Source organism: Leuciscus leuciscus (genome assembly GCF_965113295.1).
Source record: "Leuciscus leuciscus genome assembly, chromosome: 3".
Classification (NCBI taxonomy): domain Eukaryota; kingdom Metazoa; phylum Chordata; class Actinopteri; order Cypriniformes; family Leuciscidae; genus Leuciscus; species Leuciscus leuciscus.
Window position 1 is genome coordinate 66,953,944 of NC_138727.1, and position 22,100 is coordinate 66,976,043.

General features: G+C 38.8%; 1 protein-coding gene and 1 long non-coding RNA gene across 4 annotated transcripts in view; one reads left to right on the forward strand and one right to left on the reverse strand.

Annotated features, from left to right (window-relative positions):
• Positions 1–22,100, forward strand: part of LOC309494163 (NACHT, LRR and PYD domains-containing protein 1 homolog) — a 266,736-nt gene that overhangs the window by 48,297 nt on the left and 196,339 nt on the right. Inside the window, exon 6 of one of the 3 annotated variants that reach the window (XM_082163403.1) lies at positions 12,111–14,087. In XM_082163403.1, the coding sequence (XP_082019529.1) occupies positions 12,111–14,087 (1,977 nt within the window). The remainder of the gene's footprint in view (positions 1–12,110; positions 14,088–22,100) is intronic. The other 2 variants (XM_082163401.1, XM_082163402.1) reach the window with 2 other exon arrangements.
• The window catches only part of LOC309494186, a 140,294-nt gene that overhangs the window by 43,851 nt on the left and 74,343 nt on the right, over positions 1–22,100 (reverse strand). The gene's annotated exons all lie outside the window — the stretch shown is intronic.

Sequence of the window (22,100 nt, forward strand, 5' to 3'; positions counted from 1 at the left end):
TCAAAAATAACTAGAGAATCACCGAAAACGTGAGGATGATTCTGTTTTATTTCATTTAATGTAAGTGGTGATTGATAGCCTATAGTTGATAATAATATAGGCCTACCTAATGTAGGGGAGCGCGGGGCACAACGTAACACGGGGCTAGTTGTAACACGCTTGTTTTAAATACTTCCGCACATGCTTGGATGATGAAACTTTGTGTATTTACTAGTTGCCATATCAACACTATATAGAAAAAAAAATTCCGCCAAATTTTAATTTTTTTGGGAAGATATCCATAGACATTTATTAAACCATAGCAAAAGTAAATTTCTTAAGTTAATTTTTCATCTCTATTTTTTGTGTTTATTTAAAATAAGACAAATCTGATATTATTTTAATCTCCAAGATGTTATTTAACAGTTGAGATAGTTATTTAATGCTTCGCTAACTAGCAGAAGACACTAGCAGGGTTTAAATCCCAGTTGTGCAGGCGAGGAATGTTGTAACACTGCGTTACAATGTGCCCCTATTAGAAATATGCTATTATATTCTATACTTTTATTAATTTTATTGAGAAAACGTGAGAAAAAGGTGAATAAAGACTGAGAGTCAATGTTCAGAAATGACTAATTATTTATTTGTTTTTGAACTATGTTGTATAGCTGTGTTTTCATGTGTTCGTAGTCAAAACTCAAAAATGAGTTTATATTTAATTATTAAAAACTGCCATTATTTTATATGAAAAAGTTTTTTTTATTGTATTTTATTTAGAAAATATTTCTTATAAAAAAATGTTATGTTACAATGTGCCCCTCACATGTTACAATGTACCCCACCTATGGGGTATGTTGTCACATTTCACTTCCATTCTTTCGGGGTATGTCAAGAAAAAAGTATATACTGTATTAATAAAACAAAAACACATAATTGTACTAGACATGTGGGAAAAAAAAAATACTCTGAACCATAAGTAGATTTACACAAACTGAGAAAGTCAAAAAGCGTTACTTTGTGCCCCGCTCTCCCCTACTGACGGTAACAATGTTGCGCTGTTGAGGCTTGCGCAGTTATTTATAACATAAAATAGTTAAGAAACAATATATAGCCTTGGCTACACACGACCAGAGAGCTGTTTTCCTGAATGGCATCAAGATTGAAACCGAGACTGATTTCATAACAGTTCAATAAACAAATAGTTAAAATTAAGTAACTTACATTTTAGACTGTTTTTGTTCTGTTTCAGCAGCGAAAATAGTTCCAAACAAAGATCACAGCAGAACCATAGCGCATCTCACAGCAACACTTGCTGCATTACTGAATGATTCAGCGTTTTGAACGAATCGGTTGAGTCAAAGATTCAATTACCCATTCTTAAAGTGCCTCATTCTGAATAAATCAGCCGTTTGAATGAATCGTTTGAATGAATGACTCAATGACTCGCTCATTAAGACGGTCACCCGCCGCCTCCTACTGGGGGATAGTTATTTATTTATTTATTTAAAATTATTTATTTTTAACAGTGGATTCGGGTGACTCAAAGTGCACCAGATGAATGAATTTATCTTTAAAATGTACAACATTTTCTTACGGGGGGGCATGCCCCCGGACCCCCCTAGAGGTACCAAGCTCCACCCACAAAAACAATGTGGGAAACACATAAGGCTATATGATGATCTACAAAAAATACAAATTGAATTATCTTAATATTAAAATACATTATTAGGATTTTACCACATCCGCCTCATTTTGAGCCAGGAAAAACCCTGGTTACGTTAAGTGTTTCCCGCATGAGGTACTTTGTGTTGTACGTTGCCATGACGTTCACGTGCGCATGAAACTACCATTGTACCTCATCGTTTGTTGTTGGCCACAACAAATGTGTCCCCACATTAAGTCCTTGAATTTGAGGGTATTGGACCTGGAAAGTCCTTGAAAGGTCCTTGAATTTGAAGTTAACCAAGGTGTGGGAACCCTGTTAAAAAGAGGTTCATAAAAGCTTCTCATGTTTTGGAAAGATGTTTGACACGTGTTGTTTTTTTCAAATGCACGTTATAAGCGACTCAAACTCACAGTGCTTTCAGATAGAGCAGCGTTTACTGAGCCGATCATCACTGACACACTGCGCATAAAAAATAATCGCAGCCTTTGCGATTTTAAAATCGCGATAAGCGATCTCGATTTAAGTGCGATTACATGTAAATTGCGATTAATCGTGCAGCCCTAGCTCCAGACAAAGATTTAACGTTACAGGTCAGTGTGTAAACGTTATATTTTGGTGCTATTTCGCTTTAAACGCTCGCTTTATATGCGCGTCCTATTCGCTTTGGAGGCGCGAATGGATTCAAAATGTTCAAGGGTCGAAGTAGACGTGATACGTGCGAATTTGACGCTCTATTCGCGTTTGGTGTGAACGCAGCATAATGAACAGGCTGCGATGTCAAGATTGCAATGCTGGAATGTGTGTGTCAGAGAGAGAGAGGCACGGGCGCGATCGAACAGTGGAAACATAAAAACATAAGTACTCCATTTTGTTCATACAGGACATCATTAAAACTGCAAAGTGTTTAGCCATATTTGTGTAAAACACAACATTGTGCTTTTGTCAAACTGTACTCTTGTCAAACTGCAACACAGCTAGAAGCTAGGCTAACGTTAGGCTAACGTTACATGAGAGATGTTAAAGATAACGTTCAAATACATTGTTGACTTACCTTAAAACAGATGTAGACATCCTTGTTTAAAGGCCATGTTGCAGGTTAACCACCACTGTTGATCAATGGGTACATTAATCACTCAAGATATGTATACCATTTTTAAAATGTCTCAAAAATGGTCTTAAAGACCAGTTTTTTACGTTTTTGGTATGAACGTTTTTTTTTACGCAATTCGGTGATGACGTCACGTTGGGGAGAAGCGGAGGAAAGCTAGCCTCAGCCAATACAGTTTGTATTAGAACTATGGCGACTGACTGGGAAAAATGAGTGAAAAATCAACGTTTTCTTTATATCTAGTGGCAGTGATCATGACATTAGTTCAGATAAGTACCGGTAAACTTTGTCTTCATCTAGAAATAGAAGGCATCATGCTAGCTATGGGCTAATTTGCCAGTCCCACCTGTTATCCACCCCCTCCAGATAATCCCTAATTAAGTCTTTCCCCCAACGAGGTAAACACATTAATGATTAGTTATCCCACGTTTTGATGGTAGCCTACTAGCTCCAGTAAAAGCATCATTGCCAAGTGTTTCTAAGCGTTTACCTCTTCCTCCGGTGAAAATGTTGCAAACGCAGCCGCCGCGTGTCTGTCGCTGTTTGGCAGGTGCTTGTGTAGGCGCCGGCGGTGCCGTCCCATGGAAACTGCGTTGGAAAGCTTGTGCTGTAAGTGAGTGCGTTTTGGTCGCTGGTCGAGGAGCTCACCCCGCGACCAGATGTGACGTGCCTCACTCAGCATCCAGGATTTGCATGCTGCCTGAAGGCCTCATTATACTTCTGCGTCGGACCTACGCCGGAGCCTCTACGCCGTAGGCAACGTGTTGGTTTTAATTTATACTTCTGTGTCGTTGTCCGCGTTGACGCGTACCTAGGGAGCGTGTGAAACCCCGAGGGAGGGGTTCTGGCAGACCAATCACAGCGCTTGTGTCCGCGTAGAATTGACGCGTTGTTACATTTTTGGAGAGGTGCACGTCAGGGTACGCCGTAGGGTACGCGCGCTACACACAGCCTACGACGTAGCTACGGCGGCAGTTCGACGCAGAAGCATAAAACAGGCTTGAATCCGTTTGTGCTGAAGATAGCATAAACCCATTTCACGCAGGATCATGGTCCCCTTCAAGCCGGCACGCACGAGTATGTTAATTGTTTGTTTACTTTACCATTCTTTTTACACAAAGTCTTATGAACCAGCTTAAACAGTTATAGGTGACTAGCAGTGGCGGCTGGTGCTAAAAAAATTTGGCGGGGCGCAACAAACTGAATTATTAATCCAGGACTGAATGTAGGCTAATTGTTAAATAACAATTTAACAGTGATAATGTAGCTATCATTAGCCTAAAGTTTAGCTAAAACTTCAGCCGGTAGGGTTGGGAAATAGCCAATTGCCAAATAAATCTGAATTTTTGGGCTAAATGGCGATGTATGGTATAATCTGAGTATTTAATTATTATTTTTCTATTTGAATAAAAAAAAAAAAAAACTGTATTTAATTTTTTTTTTTTTATATTTAATATCCTGATCAATATTGTCCTACAAACAATGTTCATATTGAAGGTTATAAAAACAAACATAGTGAAACCTTGCTGTCTATCTGCAGTCTATCCAAAAAAGGGGTCAAATCACATTACATTCTAACATTGCAACATTACTCAAAAAAAAAAAAACCTGCAACATGGCCTTTAATTTATCCACGTTTAGTTGGTGTTGTGGTCTAAATTACCGCATAAATTAATCCAGAGCAGACACTTATCTCGGTTGAGATGTGGCTTGGGAAAGGGTAAAAAATACAACTTAGGTAAAGTTGGTTTTATATTCGCATATTCGCACATTCGCGGACTTCCGCGTTCAATAACTAACTAACTAAACGTTGTTGCTACAGAAAACACCTATCACATATAACTACAGATTAAACACCAGAAGCTATAACATAATTTTCCTCAAAACGATCTTTCCTTCGCACTGGACAAAATACATTGATCTCTATGCGCAGGCTGCTAAGAAGGGACCATCTGCAAAGTGCAAACCCGAAGGAAAGCTCGTTTTAAGAAGAAGATTTAAATATTAAAACAATGTTATTTGTGTAGTAACAATATTCAGCTCACGAGATATTGAACGCGGAACTCCGCGAATATGCGAATATAAAATCAACTTTACCCAAGTTGCAGACTTGATCATTTAGGACCTTCAGGACCACATACGTGGACAGCACCATGAACATAATCAAGTAAAAAAAAATAAAAAATAAAGTTGCCAACCAGGGTAGAAATAGTTTCAGGTTTGATATTTGCTGCATATTCACCTAGACTGTTTTAGTGTACTTTTGTGTAGGCTACTGTACAGTACGCAAATATGTTTTATGTAAAAGTTACAGTAATTCACCAAAGGGATTTTTTTCATGTTCCAAAGGTTGTAGTATGGTCCTACTGACCAGACTGACTTACTACATGTGAAATCTTGACAATACCTCCCTTACTGTATGTTCAGTATACAAATATTAATTTAAAAAAAATTACAGCAATTCACCTAAAGTATTTTTTCCTGTTCCAAAGGCTGTAGTGCTTTCCTAGTGACCACACTGACTTACTACAGGTGGAATTTTGACAATATCTCCTTTACTGTACATACAATAAACAAATAAGTTTAAGAAAAAATTACAGTAATTCCCCTAAAGTATTTTTTCATGTTCCAAAGGCTGTAGTGCTTTCCTAGTGACCAGACTGACTTACTCCAGGTGGAATTTTGACAATACCTCCTTTACTGTACGTACAATAAACAAATACGTTTATGAAAAAATTACAGTAATTCCCCTAAAGTATTTTTTTCATGTCCCAAAGGCTGTAGTGCTTTCCTAGTGACCACACTGACTTACTCCAGGTGGAATTTTGACAATACCTCCTTTACTGTACGTACAATAAACAAATAAGTTTAAGAAAAAAATACAGTAATTCACCTAAAGTATTTTTTCCTGTTCCAAAGGCTGTAGTGCTTTCCTAGTGACCACACTGACTTACTACAGGTGGAATTTTGACAATACCTCCCTTACTGTACGTTCAGTATACAAATATTAATTAAAAATAAATTACAGTAATTCACCTATAGTGTTTTTTAGATATTCCAAAGGTTGTAGTGCTTTCATAGTGATCAGACTGACTTACTACATGTTAAATACTGCCAATACCTTACTGTAAGTATAGTACAAACATATTATTATTAAAAAGTTACTGTAATTTCTCCTTTTTTCATGTTCCAAAGGTTATAGTATGTTCCCAGTGATCGCTCTACTCAATTAACTTTGATAAATGTATTAGGTAAAAGTATGTATTAGAACTGCTAGTTCCTTGTACAACACAATTCTTTCATTGATTAAAAATAGCAGATATTTTAGGTTAGTAATATTTTCAATGTTATAAATAAGCAACACTCTTATTGTAATTATTCAAGTTAAGTTTTTGTTATGAAATCCTGAAGAAGTGGATTCTGGAACACGCTGCTGCTTCAATGTATATCTAATGAGTGATTATAATCAAGGTATTAATCAATAGTTGTCCTTCTATATATCAAATGAGTTGAATGACTTCTCTAGGCTTATGAGATTTTACTTTGTTATAGAAATTATCAGTGTGATTATCGAAAATGTTATTTCATGTATCCTTTAAATGTCTGTATTTGATATCTGAGGTGTAACGTAAGGGTCTGGCCCATGCCAGGAATGCAGTAACAGTGCTTGCTCATTTAGCCTGGCTTCCAGAGATGAAATATGGACTTCTTTAACAGGTGTCACTACATCCATCTGCTTTTCTAGGCTACCCTGATAGCAATGGTCTCAGGAGTCATTGAAACCTATAGTTGAGAGACCATTTCTTAGTTAAAGTCTTTACTTTACAGTTAGATTTAAAGTATCCTCTCCTTGAGATAAATAACATGTTATATTAATGTTTTGAGAAGACTCTCCTTCTCACCAAATCCAATCTTGAAGAAACTGTGTCTGTGTGTGTTAGTATTTTGGTTACATGTTAAGGAACAAGTGGAAATATAGCTGCAAGCAGCGATACGGGGCCAAGCCCCTGAAGCAGCAGCAAGAGCAGGAATAGTAAAAACAGCAGAAATTGAAGAAAAAAGAGCTGGTTTAGAAGTATAGGTGAAAATGAACTCAAAATGAACAGAAGTTCAGATGAGAATGAACATATAATGAACAAGATATACATTAATCCAAGAGGAAGAAAGATTAGTACAACGTTGAATAATAAAGGAATCGACATGACACACAATTTCTTTTAAATCATCCCACGCGGGGCTCGAACCCATTATCTCTGGGTCAGATACCTGTCACTCATATCATTGCGCCACTGGGAAGTTGCGTTTTTGGCAAGATGAAGAAGGTCCAGTAGTTCAAGTGAGAAGCAATTCAAAATGAATAATTTTTGTATAAATTCGCTGCATGTTGTATTTATTGAGTTCGCTCACATATAGACACCATGTCTGGAACAGAAGCAACTTTTACACCACTTAAGGCCACAATACCTCTTGCGGTCTGGGAATGTGCCACACAGGATTCAAACCCACAACCGGAATGGTTCAGGGCTCGTGGCATGTGGTTTAGCAGCTTGCGCCACTCAGTTGACGCTGTCTTACCAAGCTGCCGAGGAGAGGCTTAAGTGTAAGAACGAACACACAAAGGCATGTTAACCAGATTAGTTAAGTTAGCAAGTTAAGTTAGCTTAATGCTAATGTAGTTTATGGTTAGCCTGATAGCTGAAGAGCCACATTAGAAAGAATGGCATCAGGTTAGCATGCTAACCAATTAGCATGCTAAGCTAACTACCATAAGGCAACAAATACAGGTCAAATTTGGAGAAAAGTATATCAGGAACGATAGCAAAAATAAAAAATCTGTTCAGTCACTTCTGTGTGGCTTGGTCCAAAGATCATCTGAGCCAATTTTTGTAAAAATTGAACAAAATTTGAACGAGGAGTAGCATAAAAAATTGAACACTGTACTTTTCAAAATGGCCACTACTGTAATGGGCAGAGTCTTAATGTAAGATATTGATTGTGATCACCATAATGAGTGGAATCAGGTGTACTAAGTTTCATTTTACATCTATTTACATTCACATCCAGATCAAAGGGTTCAAAAGCTATAATCCTTTTAATGTTGAATTTTTGAACTGGTGGTGGCGCTATAGAGTTGGTCCTAGACTGGAGACTCAAAAATTGGTCCAATTACTATTCATTACAATCACTACAAGTGTGGAAGGTCACGAAGTGCCTAAATTCAGGGTCCGAATGTCAGCCGCATAATTGATGGAGATATGCTTCAGTCTATCTATGTGTAGAAAATGTGTGATTATTTATTACCCAATCAGAATCATTCAACCTGAAGCAATGACAAAGCTTAGGGGAAGCGGCCTACTTTTGATCACTGGTTCTGATTCTTGACTTCTGCCTGATGAAACTGCAAACATTCTTCAGTAAAATTTCCTTTAATTTATTATAATTCTGACTCTTGTCTTAAACACTTCTAACTCCTGGTCTTAATAAATCATATCTGGTCCTTGGGTCTTTAACTGTAAGTCCCAAAATACAGATATACAATGGTAATCCATATTGCAACAAGGACAATAAAGCAGAAGTTTCAGCAGATATTCTTTAATGATGTTCCACTGTTTAAGGTACACAGTGAGCACAACCATTGGGCATTTTTTTCAGGTAGCTTGTCTGGTGATAGTCCAATGCAGCATACATTGGGTACCATCTTTGGCACTGTTCACGTTGGTAAACATGACAAGGATTAATTATGTAACAAACCACTAACAGTTAAAATTATGTGTGTTAACCAATTACATAATGCAATGAATAAATATTAAATAACATGTTCAATTGCTTAAATATTTTTGTTTACCCAAAGTAGCCCTGACTGGAAACATTTGAAAAAATTTTATTCAAACACACACATTTGTTTTACTTAAACTTTAACGTCACTTCACTAAAAGAAAATATAGTAAAGTAAAAAGTACTTGACAAAACAATCAGTTAAAGGGTTTATGATAATATAAGAACAACTTAAACCAAGAGAGGATCAACAACAGCAAAATTTTAAAGAGGTGATATTGAAATTTTACTCTAACCACAAGGAATTAATTACAACTTTTATGTATAATCTCAGTGGAACAATTAGAAAGATAATAGAAATAAAACAGTGCACTGTACAGTATCTTGAATGCCTCCATGATCTTGCTGTTCATTATCTGTCAGATTTGCTGCACCAATGCGTACAGGTTCAGTCACTACTGTTAATAATAATGTAGCCCCTATTAGTGAATTATAGTTATTATATATATTATTATGTAAAACAGTATTATTAGGTATTGTCAAAATTTCACCTGGAGTAAGTCAGTGTGGTCACTAGGAAAGCACTACAATCTTTGGAATATATATATAAAAAACACTATAGGTGAATTACAGTTTATTACATAAACATATGTAATAAACACATGTAATAATGTTTATTACATAAAAATATTTGATAATTGTACAGTAAAGGAGGTATTGTAAAAATTTCACCTGTAGTAAGTCAGTCAGGTCACTAGGAAAGTACTACAGCCTTTGGAACGCGGAAAAATAGTTACGGTCAATTACAGTAAATTTTTCATAAACATATTTGATAATAGTATATACAGTAAGGGAGTTATTGTCAAAATTTCACCTGTAGTAAGTCAGTCAGGTCACTAGGAAAGTACTACACCCTTTGGAACGCGGAGAAATAGTTACGGTCAATTAGTTAATTTTTCATAAACATATTTGATATATTGTAAGGGAGTTATTGTCAAAATTTCACCTGTAGTAAGTCAGTCAGGTCACCAGGAAAGTACTACACCCTTTGGAACATGAAAAGAATACTTTAGGGGAATTACAGTAATTTTTTCATAAACATAATTGACAATAGTACGTACAGTAAGGGAGATATTGTCAAAATTTCACCTGGAGTAAGTCACACTGGTCATTAGGAAAGCACTACGCCCTTTGGAACACGAAAAAATACTTTAGGTGAATTACAGTAATTTTTTCATAAACATAATTGACAATAATACGTACAGTAAGGGAGATATTGTCAAAATTTCACCTGTAGTACTTCAGTCAGGTCACTAGGAAAGTACTACACCCTTTGAAACATGAAAATAATACTTTAGGGGAATTACAGTAATTTTTTTCATAAACATAATTGACAATAGTACATACAGTAAGGGAGATATTGTCAAAATTTCACCTGTAGTAAGTCAGTGTGGTCACTAGGAAAGCACTACAGCCTTTGGAACAGGAAAAAATACTTTAGGGGAATAACAGTCATTTTTTCATAAACATATTTGATTATTGTACACAGTAAAGGAGGTATTGTCAAAAATTCACGTGTAGTAACTCAGTCTGGTCTCTAGGAAAGCACTACAGCCTTTGGAACATGAAAAAATACTTTAGGTGAATTACAGTAATTTTTTATAAACATATTTGATTATTGTATGTACAGTAAAGGAGGTATTGTCAAAATTTCACCTGTAGTAAGTCAGTCTGGTCATTAGGAAAGCACTACAGCCTTTGGAACATGAACAAATACTTTAGGTGAATTACAGTCATTTTTTCATAAACTTATTTGATAATTGTACGTACAGTAAGGGAGTTATAGTCAAAATTTCACCTGTAGTCAGTCAGTCTGGTCTGTAGGAAAGTACTACAACCTTTGGGATATATATAAAAAACACTATAGGTGATTTACAGTTTATTTCATAAACATGTAATAAACATATGTAATAATATGCTCATTACATAAACATATTTGATAATTGTACACTATTGTCAAAATTTCACCTGTAGTAAGTCGGTGTGGTCACTAGGAAAGCACTACACCCTTTGGAACACGAAAAAATACTTAGGGTGAATTACAGTAATTTAAAACAAAAACATATTTGTCAACTGTACGTACAGTAAGGGACTTTTTGTCCAAATTTCACCTGTAGTAAGTCAGTCTGGTCTGTAGGAAAACACTACAGCCTTTGGAACACGAAAAAATACTTAGGGTGAATCACAGTAATTTTTTTTAAAAAACATATTTGTCAACTCTATGTACAGTAAGGGACTTTTTGTCAAAATTTCACCTGTAGTAAGTCAGTGTGGTCACTAGGAATATGCTACAACCTTCGGATAGTAAAAAATCCCTTTGGTGAATTAATGTAATTTTATTCTAAAAATATTTATGTACATTATGTAAAGTGAGGCAGGTTTCCTAAATACAATCATAATAATGCAATTTTTGTTGTTGCTAAAGTACAATCAATAGCATTAGAACACATAATGTGAGAGAGATTTGCTGGTACATCTGTACTTTGCAAAAATGTAGTTGTCTGTTTGCACACAATGGAAAAAAAATAGACATTTTTAGACGGTCCCTAATCTTCTTTACCACACACATTGAATGTTCAGTGAACAGTCGCAACTTTGTATGCCATTAAAACAATATTTGCCCATTTTGATCGATTGTGGAGAGTGTTGTAGTTCACCATCTTTGTCCTAAAGATCATGTAGCTGCTTTTATTTTGCAAAAATGTGCTTTATTGCGCTTGTTATTGAGACAGTTTTTAAGCAAAAAAGTGCGAATGTGCGAATATAAAACCAACTTTACCTAAGTCCGTCGCCCAGCCTCTCAGGATACATAGTGTTGGAGTTGAATGTACCCCATGCACACCGTTTGACCATTTTAAACTTAAAATGACAAGAAAAAACAGATAAAAACGAATGAAAACTGACTAACTGCAATGCATTTCAATGGATGTGGAAGCAGAGAATGTCCGAGTGTATTGGGTTAGCTATGCGCACTGTGATTGGCTCATCGCGTTTGGGGGCGTGGCTTAGCCATAGGTCAATTGTGATTATTGCTGCTCTGAGGTTTCTCGGAGGAATAGCGACAATTGTGCATATAAATTACTACTTACAGGGCTTGAATTACAACCTGTGGGCAGTTTTTCTACATCCTTTTGTGAATGTCGTTTTACACTTGTATGCTGCACAGCGGGTCATCTTAAAAGTGTCGTCGGAGCTTCCAATCTCTGGAATCGTAAGATGGCCGCTCGAACACTTCGGTGGCTTCACTGCCTGCTGCCAGTTTAGAACGTCATGAGATATCCAGTCATTATATAGATCAGTGGTGTGAACATGTTGCTAGTTGGTGATTTAACTATAACTAGTGAGTGAAACTAGGAGATGACAGTTCATGTGAGAGCAAAAACAGTGGATGCACGCTGTGAGATGAGTTTTTATTTTTCACTTTACTTCAAATCAATGGGCAAAATTTCAGTGATGAAAAACTTTGCCATCTGTACTTATTTCCTTTATTTTATCATATTTTTTCATCTGTTTTCTTCTCAGCAGTGTGTATAGAGATGATCAGACTGGAGACCAGGATTCTCCTCAGCCAGTGAATGATGAACTACAGAGAGTCAAACACAGACACAAAGCCAGCATGAAGAACAAGTATGAGAGATTATTTGAGGGACTGAAACTCCAAGAGAATGAAACCCTCCTGAACAGGATCTACACACAGCTCTACATCATAGAGGGAGAGAGTGAAGGAGTGAATAAACAACATGAGGTTTTACAGATGGAGAAAACAGCCAGAACACAACACTCACAAGACACTCCAATCTACTGCAATGACATCTTTAAAGCCTCTCCTGAACCAGGACGCCAGGAGAAAGAGCAGATCAAGACTGTTCTCACTAAAGGCATCGCTGGAATCGGGAAAACCGTCTCTGTGCAGAAGTTCATTCTGGACTGGGCAGAGGGAAAAGACAATCAGGATGTAGATTTCATGTTTGTGCTTCCATTTCGAGAGCTGAACTTGATCCGAGATCATCAGTACAGTCTTCACAGACTTCTGCTGGACTTTCATCCTGAACTTCAAGATCTGGACTCAAAGATTTATGAGGAGAGTAAAGTTGTGTTCATCTTTGATGGTCTGGATGAAAGCAGAATCACACTGAGGTTTTCAGACGCTCAGGAAGTTTCTGATGTGACTGAGACTTCATCAGTGGGTGTGTTGATGTCAAAGCTCATGAAAGGAGATCTGCTTCCCTCGGCTCTCATCTGGATCACCTCCAGACCAGCAGCAGCCAATCAGATCCCCTCCAAATACATCCACCGTCTGACAGAGATTCAGGGATTCAATGATCCTCAGAAGGAGGAATATTTCAGGAAGAGAATCAGTGACGAGCATCAAGCCAGCAGAATCATCTCACACATCAGAAGAGCAAGAAGCCTCCACATCATGTGCCACATACCCGTCTTCTGCTGGATCTCCTCCACTGTGCTTCAGAAGCTCCTGGAAGAAGATCTGAGTGCAGAAATCCCTCAAACTCTGACTGAAATGTACATCCACTTCCTGCTGATTCAGATCAACATGAGGAATCAGAAGTATGAAGAGAGAGATCCAGAGAAACTCCTGCAGTCCAACAGAGAAGTGATTATGAAACTTGCTGAAGTGGCTTTCCATCAGCTGATGAAGGGCAATGTGATGTTCTATGAGGAGGACCTGATTGAGAGCGGCATAGACGTCACTGACGCCTCAGTGCATTCTGGGATTTGCACTGAGATCTTTAAGCAGGAATCTGTGATTCATCAGAGGAAAGTCTACAGCTTCATTCATCTGAGCGTTCAGGAGTTTCTCGCTGCTTTCTATGTGTTTTACTGCTATTTAATGAAGAACAAGAAACCACTGCAGCTTCTGGATGTATTCAGGTCTGATGAAGTCTCTCTGCAGCTTCTGGGTGAATTCAGGTCTGATGAAGTCTCTCTGCAGCTTCTGGATGAATTCAGGTCTGATGAAGACTCTCTGCAGCTTCTGGATGAATTCAGGTCTGATGAACTCTCTCTGTATGATCTACTAATATCAGCAGTAAATAAAGCCCTCAGGAGTGAGAATGGACGGCTGGATCTGTTCCTGCGGTTCCTGCTGGGCGTCTCACTGGAGTCCAATCAGAGACTCTTACAGGATCTACTGACACACACAGAGAACAGCTCAGAGAGCATCAGAGAAAACACACAGTACATTAAAGACAAGATCAAAGATACAGATGATTTTAATCCTCTCTCAGCTGATCAATCCATCAATCTGTTCCTCTGTCTGCTGGAAGTGAAAGATCAGACTCTGTCCAGAGAGATTCAGGAGTTTGTGAAATCAGACAAACACTCAGAGGAGAAACTCTCTCCGTCTCACTGCTCAACAATCTCCTACATGCTTCAGATCTCAGAGGAGGCGCTGGATGAGCTGAACCCCATGAAATACAACACATCAGCTGAGGGGAGAAGACGACTGGTACCAGCTGTGGTCAACTGCAGAAAAGCTCTGTGAGTGTTTAATCATTAATAGCTAAAGAATCCTTTTAATAACACATCTTTCATCTTTACAGGGGTCATGACATGGAGTTTTTACATTGTTTTATTATATTTGCTGAGGTTCACTTATACTAGGGGAGCCAAACTCAGTTCCCTAGAGCACAGGTTTCCAAACTCTGGGTCGCCAGGATGATTTAAGGAGAATGGAGTTACATTTAAAATAAAATACAAATAATAATTTGTTTTCATAAAGTCATAGTCTATAGGCCTGTATAAAAGGAATAAATATGCTAAGTATATTAAACTTAAATAATTAACAGATTAACAAAAGAAAAGAAAAAGCTGTGTGACAGTATTCTGCTGAGTTTATTTCTGTGAAGCGCTCCACAAACTAGTTGACGGGAAGGAAACCGAGACGACAGAAAACACATCCTGTTTGTTTTATTTATTTTACAAAGCCACAGTGTTCTGGTTTATTGTGAGTGTACACAAATAAAATGAAATACTTAGCAGTTTCGAATAGAGATGCGCCGATCCGATACTCACTATCGGCTCCAATACTGCCTTTCTTTGCCGGATCGGGAATCGGTCAGACGAGATCCAAATCTGATATTGTGCGTATACTATTGTGTGTTATTGTTAAGCCTCACAAAAGCCAAAAAAAACATTATAAAGAACCGTCAACTTTTCGTGCCCTATATTATAAGTGTTCTAAAGCCACTCCACAGTTTAATGTGATAAAGTGATTTAATGATTAATATTGAAGTCGTTAAACTCAAGTAAGTGCTTCCCTCTGCTGCGGCTGTCAGTCATTCTCCATCCAGCACTCAAACAGCGCGCCGCGTTCGGCTACGGCAGTCAACATGATGAAACTCTCTCCAAGATGAGTCAATGTTACTATTGTTATACTTGATCTGTAGAGAAAGGTCTATGGTTTCGCATTAAAGGGATAGTTCACCCAAAAATGAAAATTCTGTCATCATTTACTCTCCCTCAAGTTGTTCCAAACCTGTATGATTTCCTTTCTTCTGCTGAACACAAAAGAAGATATTTTAAAGAAGGTTGGTAATTAAACAGTTGCTGGTCCCCATTGACATCCATAGTATTTTTTTTTCCTACTATGGAAGTCAATGGGGTCCATTAGTCGTTTGGTTACCGACTTTCTTTAAAATATCTTCTTTTGTGTTCAGCAGAAGAAAGAAAGTCATACAGGTTTGGATCAACTTGACGGAGAGTAAATGATGACAGAATTTTTGGGTGAACTATCCATTTAATATGTTTATAAGCAACTGGAAAAAGCACAAATGTCAGGGCATGTCAGAACATCTCAAGGACCCCAAAAACACCTCAGACCCCAGAGGGTTAAAACAAGAATGTTTCCAATAGCAACCAGATAGCCTTAAGAACAAGTGTTTCAATAACAAGATAGCCTTAGAGCAAGCAAATTTCCAACCAGTGTTAAAGTCCGCGTGAACCGGAAGTTGCAAACGACTTTTCTCCAGTGCTGTGACGTATTTCCCAGTGAAAAGGAATATTGAACAGAGGGCAGGGTTTTCCTCTAGCGCTCCTCCTCTCCATCTCTCGCTCATTACAGACTAACGATTTGAGGGGAGTGGTTAAGCGTTTCCCAAACCAAGCCGTCAAACCTACGTCATCAGAGAAGGTCCTCCAAGGCAGAGGGGAGGGGCATTTTCAGATTTTGATTAAAGATTACGAAGCCAAATTTTTTTTTTCTGTGTATTAACTTGCACGGATTAATTGTTCACCACAAGACTAGTAATATGCGCTAACAAAGTAAATAGGGTCCATTTTGATTTCATGCCGACTTTAATGTCGTTAACCAAAACTATGACGAAAAATGTTCGTTGACGACCTTTTTTTCCCTGACTAAGACAAGACGATGAGAGGCGACACCCTATGGAAGGCATTTTCTGCCAAATTTAAATAAATAAATTAAATGATTAAAATGAAAATTAAAACCAGATTAACGATTTCATTACAGAAATCTGTACGCAAAATATGTGACAAAATTGAGAATTAAAATTAAATTATTTCATTTTCACGGTGACAGTGCATCATCCCTGTCAAATTGAAAAATAAAATGCAATTGGTGATTTCACATTTCACTTTCACTGCAGTCTCGAGGCAAGACTGCCAATATTAAAATGAAAAGCCAAACGTGAAAAAGAAACTACAAATACAGTTTTTACAAAGCTCTTTATTAATGCTCACACAATAATAGTGGCACAATTCAAATTCAAATGTAAATTTTCGTTTTCATTTTAATTCCTCTTTTATTTCAGTTTTCATTTTCGTTTTCATTTTCAAAGCCAAACTGCATGCAAATTCAATGTTAATGAGTGGGTGTGGCTTGTAACGGCGCTAGAGGCACGCCTTCTGTAAAGCGAAGTCGCCGACGTCCCTGTTGCTGCATGAGTTGAATGTGTGAAACGAAATTATTTAAATGTGATTATATTGTAATCGAGACGACGAGATATGGCTAAATCTGTTAGTGAGCTTTTGCAGGAAGCTGCCGTAGCATTAGTGGAAACAACCAGCCGGACCAGCATACTTCAAACCCTCGGTCCACTGCAGTTCGCACTGAGTCGCGGGCATCTTCAGATGCCAGAGAAACTGTTAGTCAATTTTATTTTATTTTTCAATTTGACAGGGATGATGCACTGTCACCGTGAAAATGAAATCATTTAATTTTAATTCTCAATTTTGTCACATATTTTGCATACAGATTTCTGTAATGAAATCGTTAATCTGGTTTTTATTTTCATTTTAATCATTTAATTTATTTATTTAAATTTGGCAGAAAATGCCTTCCATAACACCCACGTCATTAAACGATAACTATGACTTTATCAACACATGCATAATCGTTGACGAAAAAAGACAAGACTGAAATGTTTAATTTTTTTTTTAACTTGAGCAAAACCACTTGTTTGTTTCAAATAAAGGACGACAATACATCGACTGTTTTTACGAGCGTTCAGGCTTACGGTTGCCAGATTTCAATAATTTAACCCCCCAGTCAGAGCTTTTCTGTTAAAAGAACACGTTTTCTACCCGGTCTTTTAGTATCTGGCAACCATGCGCGCGCGCTCTCTACACTGCTGAAGAAACCCGAGCGATCTTCATTTGAGAGTTTCTATCAAAATTAAAGTGTCATTCTGTCGGTCTGTGTTCTGTCACGAGCCGCGCTGTTTGTACGACTAAATCTGCGATCAAAATGCAGGCTGATATCCAGCAGTGTTTTTAATGTTGATCATATTATACGAGCAAGAATGCAATGTTTCCCGAATATCTACACGATTTCAAATGTGACATTGATTTTATACAACAGTTCAACAAACAGAAGGGTAACATTAAGAGATGTACTACATTTAAAACAGTATTGTCATTAGGGTTATTGCTCTATTTTGCAACGAAAGCCATAGCAGAACTGCTGCACACAGCGGTGAATCATGAACGAATCTGTGACTTTGAACGAATCGTGAGATTCAATGACCCGTTCATAAATATAGCAACTTGCTTCGTTACTGAATGAATGAATGACTCCATAAAAGTATCACTTTGTTTTTACCATCATTGCATATTTATTGGTTTATTGTACCATATATTTATTTATTGTTCAATTTAAAGCATTATTTATTTTATAAAGGTACTTATAAAGGTAAAAAAAAATGAACTGGAAGAATCGATTAAAGGAGGCAAATATTGTCCCTTAATGGAAAAGGTGTGACTGCAGTCTAGGTGGAAGAGAGGGGGTACCAGGGGGGTACATCACTCTAAAAAACGTCTCAGGTTACGTATGTAACCCTGGTTCCCTGAGAGGGAACGAGACGGTGCGTCGAGACACGGTGGGAACGCCCTGCGTGATTGCGTCGTGAAGCACGTGTATAATCAGTCCAATGGAAAGACGAGACGTCATAGGCGGGTGACGTCATCGACCAGTAAGCTATAAACCAGCGCTGAAAACAGACCGCGACAGCTTCTGAAAAGCCGAAGCAAGTCGATCACAGGCATGCAGGGAGTATGGCAGGGCGACGCAGCGTCTCGTTCCCTCTCAGGGAACCAGGGTTACATACGTAACCTGAGACGATCCCTTTCAAGGGAACTCGAGCTGCGTCGAGACACGGTGGGAACCCTATACCCACGACGCCATATGACAAATGCCTGTTCTGTATGAAGACCATGCGCACACTAGGAACAAGCACTCTAGACCCTGGAGTGGAGCCTAGGACCAAGTCATAAAATCTAACAAATGTATGCGGTGAGGACCAGCCTGCCGCATTACAGATGTCATAGAGTGAAACTCCTGATAATAAAGCCTTAGAGGCAGCCATACTCCTGGTAGAATGGGCCGGGACAGCCAAAGGTGAAGGCTGTCCGGCCACTTCTAAAGCAAGTGAGATAGCCTCAACTACTCACTTGCTCATTATCTGTTTAGATGCAGGGCAACCTATCTTACATGTAGGTAACCCGAAGCAGACGAATAATTGCTTTTATATATACGCCACAGGGCAGCTGTGTGGACATAAGCATCCAAAGCCCGGACAGGGCATAACAGATTAAGTTCTTCCTGATCTGGGGTATAAAGGTGGAGGACAGAAGGCCTGCAGCACAAATGACCCGCAAATTTAGTAGGGACCTAGGAATACAACCCGGCAAGGGGTGAAGAAAGACTATCACCATACCAGGTGCAAATCCAAGTACGTGCAGGCCTTAGCCTCTATGTACCACGGAGAAGACGAAATAAGGATCTCTCCTCAGAGATAACCCAGCAAAGAAACATTCATTGCAGAAATCAAGTACTGTACCATAGGGCAGATAACAAGATTTAGAAGGCGTTCTCCGCACCAGGCCGAGAAAAGTTTCCATTTCAGTTCATATTCAGTCTTCTCGTGAAGGGAGCTCTAGACTGGAGTATGGTCTCCACGACCTCAGTCGAGAGACCTGAATCTATGAGCTGGGCCCCCTCAGAGGCCGAGCCCACAATATCCATAACTTCGGATGAGAGTAACTCCCAGGAGCAAAGATATCGAGAAATGCGTACAGGTGTAGCCTCAACCACACCTCATACGTTGCATCCAGTTCAAGCAGAGCTGGATGCGTCAGGGAGAAATCACATAGGGCAATGTGTTGTATAAACGATGCGAAAGATAGACTTGAGTCTTGACCGAAGTTCTCCCAAAGGAGCTCCACCACCTCGGGGTGAAATCTCCATTCCCCAGGCCTCAGCCCCTGCCTCAACAGGATATCTGATCTGATATACGAGACCATCAGTGTGTTGTCCGGAAGGACAAGCACATGGTGACCTCTCAGGTCTGGAAGGAAGTATTTGAGAGCTCGAAATACCGCCATAATTTCTAGCCGATTTATATGCCAGAACGTTAATGGTCCTGCCAAAGACCTTTCGCCGAGCGGCCATTCATGACCGCCCGCCATCCCGTGAGGGAAGCATCCGTTGAAAGCGTTACGCGTCGACAAGAAGCCCCCAGCACTGGGCCCTGGGTGAGGAACCAAGGTTTCTTCCACATGACCAAGGCACGAAGGCATCGCCGCCTGACCTTGATCGTGCAAAATGGATTTCCCCTCGGAGAAAACCCCTTGGTCCTGAGCCACCACTGCAGAGGTCTCATGTACAGAAGGCCAAAAGTAATTGCGTTGGACGCAGCTGCCATGAGCCCCAACAGTCTGAAACTGTTCCACAGTGAGTGACTGGCCTAGTTTTACCCCAGTTACGGCAAAGCCGCAACCCCAACATCTTTAAATGAGACAGAACGACATCTCGATGCCGAACTGCCATCTGCTCAGATTGAGCTAGGATCAACCAATCATCGATAAAGTATAATACGCGAATACCCTGGAGTCTCAGAGGAGCCAGAGCTGCATTCACGCATATTGTAAAGGTGCGGTGTGATAAAAAGGCCGAATGGAAGAACCCGATACTGGTATGCTTTGCCCCCGAAAGCAAACCTCAGGAACCTCCTGTGATGAGGATGGATAGATAAGTAAGCGTCCTTCAAGTCTATTGTGACAAACCAGTCCTCGGACTGAATCTGTGACACAATCATATTAGCTTAACCCTCTGGGGTCTGAGCTGTTTTCTGGGCCCTGGAGGTGTTCTGACATGCTCTGACATTTGTGCTTATTTCTGTTACTTGTGACATTTTCGTGGCTAAAGTCTAATTAGACTGTATTCAGCACAAACTCTGCTACAATAATATATCAGCAGCATGTATGTAAAAGTTTGTAGTTTTGAGATAATGACATTTATGCGTGGTTTGTGAAAATACAAAAAAAAATTCTTACTGAAATAAGGTCATGAAACCCATACTGATTATTTCTTCACAAGACTTTTGAAAATTGTATGACGTAGCCTAGAATATTTGCTCTAAAACGATGTGAAAATCACCCTGACTGCTCATTCAGATAAGACAATATATTGATTTAAAATTTTTACGACGTGTTTTGTGCCACAAAGCTTTATGCGGGAGCTCATTAATATGTAAGCTTTTCTCACCTGAGTAAGACAAAGACCCTCCCCTAACGGCCCTATTAGGAGCTATCAGGCCCCTATCATTCTGAGCAACCTTGCACAAAGAATGAGGAGATTTAAAAAAGAATGGCTTTTAGATTGTTTGATTTATGTACAACACAACATAATCCAAAGATAACCAATGATCCAAAGACAGAGGCCTTTGTGCCATTACTAAAAACTTTGTACAAACCTTTCATTTCCAAGGTGTTTGATTTTCACTTTACCATGTTCATGTACAGAGACTCTGTGAAAGTTGAAGTCAGCAGGACTCAGTGGCATCTGGGCCCTGAAAAAAAAGAAAAAAAAGTGAACATACTGATATCAAGAGAAAGGCCTGCACGATTTGGGGAATACATTTTAGATTTTTCTGGTTAAAATTGCTTTTTAAAATTCACAGAATACACACACAAGTCAAGTCAAGTCAAGTCATTTTCATTTATATAGCGCTTTTAACAATGTAGATTGTCTCAAAGCAGCTTTACAGAGATAAATGTATAATTTAACGTAAGATTGTTTTGGCTTTATAGCGGTTCTTTAATAAAGTTATTTTCCAGCTAAAGTTAGTTTTGATTGATTCGCTTCCGTCGCAACGATCATTTGTTTTTAAATTAGGGCCGCCAAGACGACACCATTCTCTCTACACAGACTTTAAACGCGAACCTGTGAGAAACGCTGATGGCGTTCAGATGCGCATTAAGAACGGGTTCTATAGTTATGTGCGTTTGAATATATGTGTGCAGGTTTGGAATTCCCTGCAAACCAAGCCTAAACAAATTACTGGTGTTTCCTTATAGTTTTGATTCAGAATTTTATTTTATTTTATCAATTCGGGGTAGATACGCAAATTGAGTTTTCCCGACGACGCGTTATCTGTAGAGTGGGAAAGGGATCCTCCATAGGGAGAGACTAGTTGGCACTTCAGCACTGCGTTGACATCGGGTCCAGGCGAAGGTCCTTCATCAGATCTGGAAACGGCCTGGATCCGGCAGGCTGCGGGAAAACCTTGGGATAAACAAAGACACTAAAATTAGCGTAGATGCCATTCTTCTCATGATGTAACAAGTACATCAGGATTTATGGGAAGTGTTCCCGGTTCCAGCTGACCTAATCTATGCAGCCTAATATTGAATTATAGAAGTCTATAATGTATTATGTGAACGCTATGTCAAAGAGATGTGTCTTCAATCTAGATTTGAACTGACAGAGTGTGTCTGCTTCCCGGACAATGGTAGGAAGGCTGTTCCAAAGTTTTGGTGCTAAATAGGAAAAGGATCTACCGCCAGCAGTCGATTTAGATATTCTAGGTATTATCAACTGGCCGGAATTTTGAGATCGCAATAGACGTGAAGGAGTATAATGCGTTAAGAGCTCGCTCAAGTACTGCGGAGCTAAACCATTTAGTGCTTTGTAAGTAATCAGCAATATTTTAAAATTGATGCGATGTTTAATAGGGAGCCAGTGCAGTTTTGACA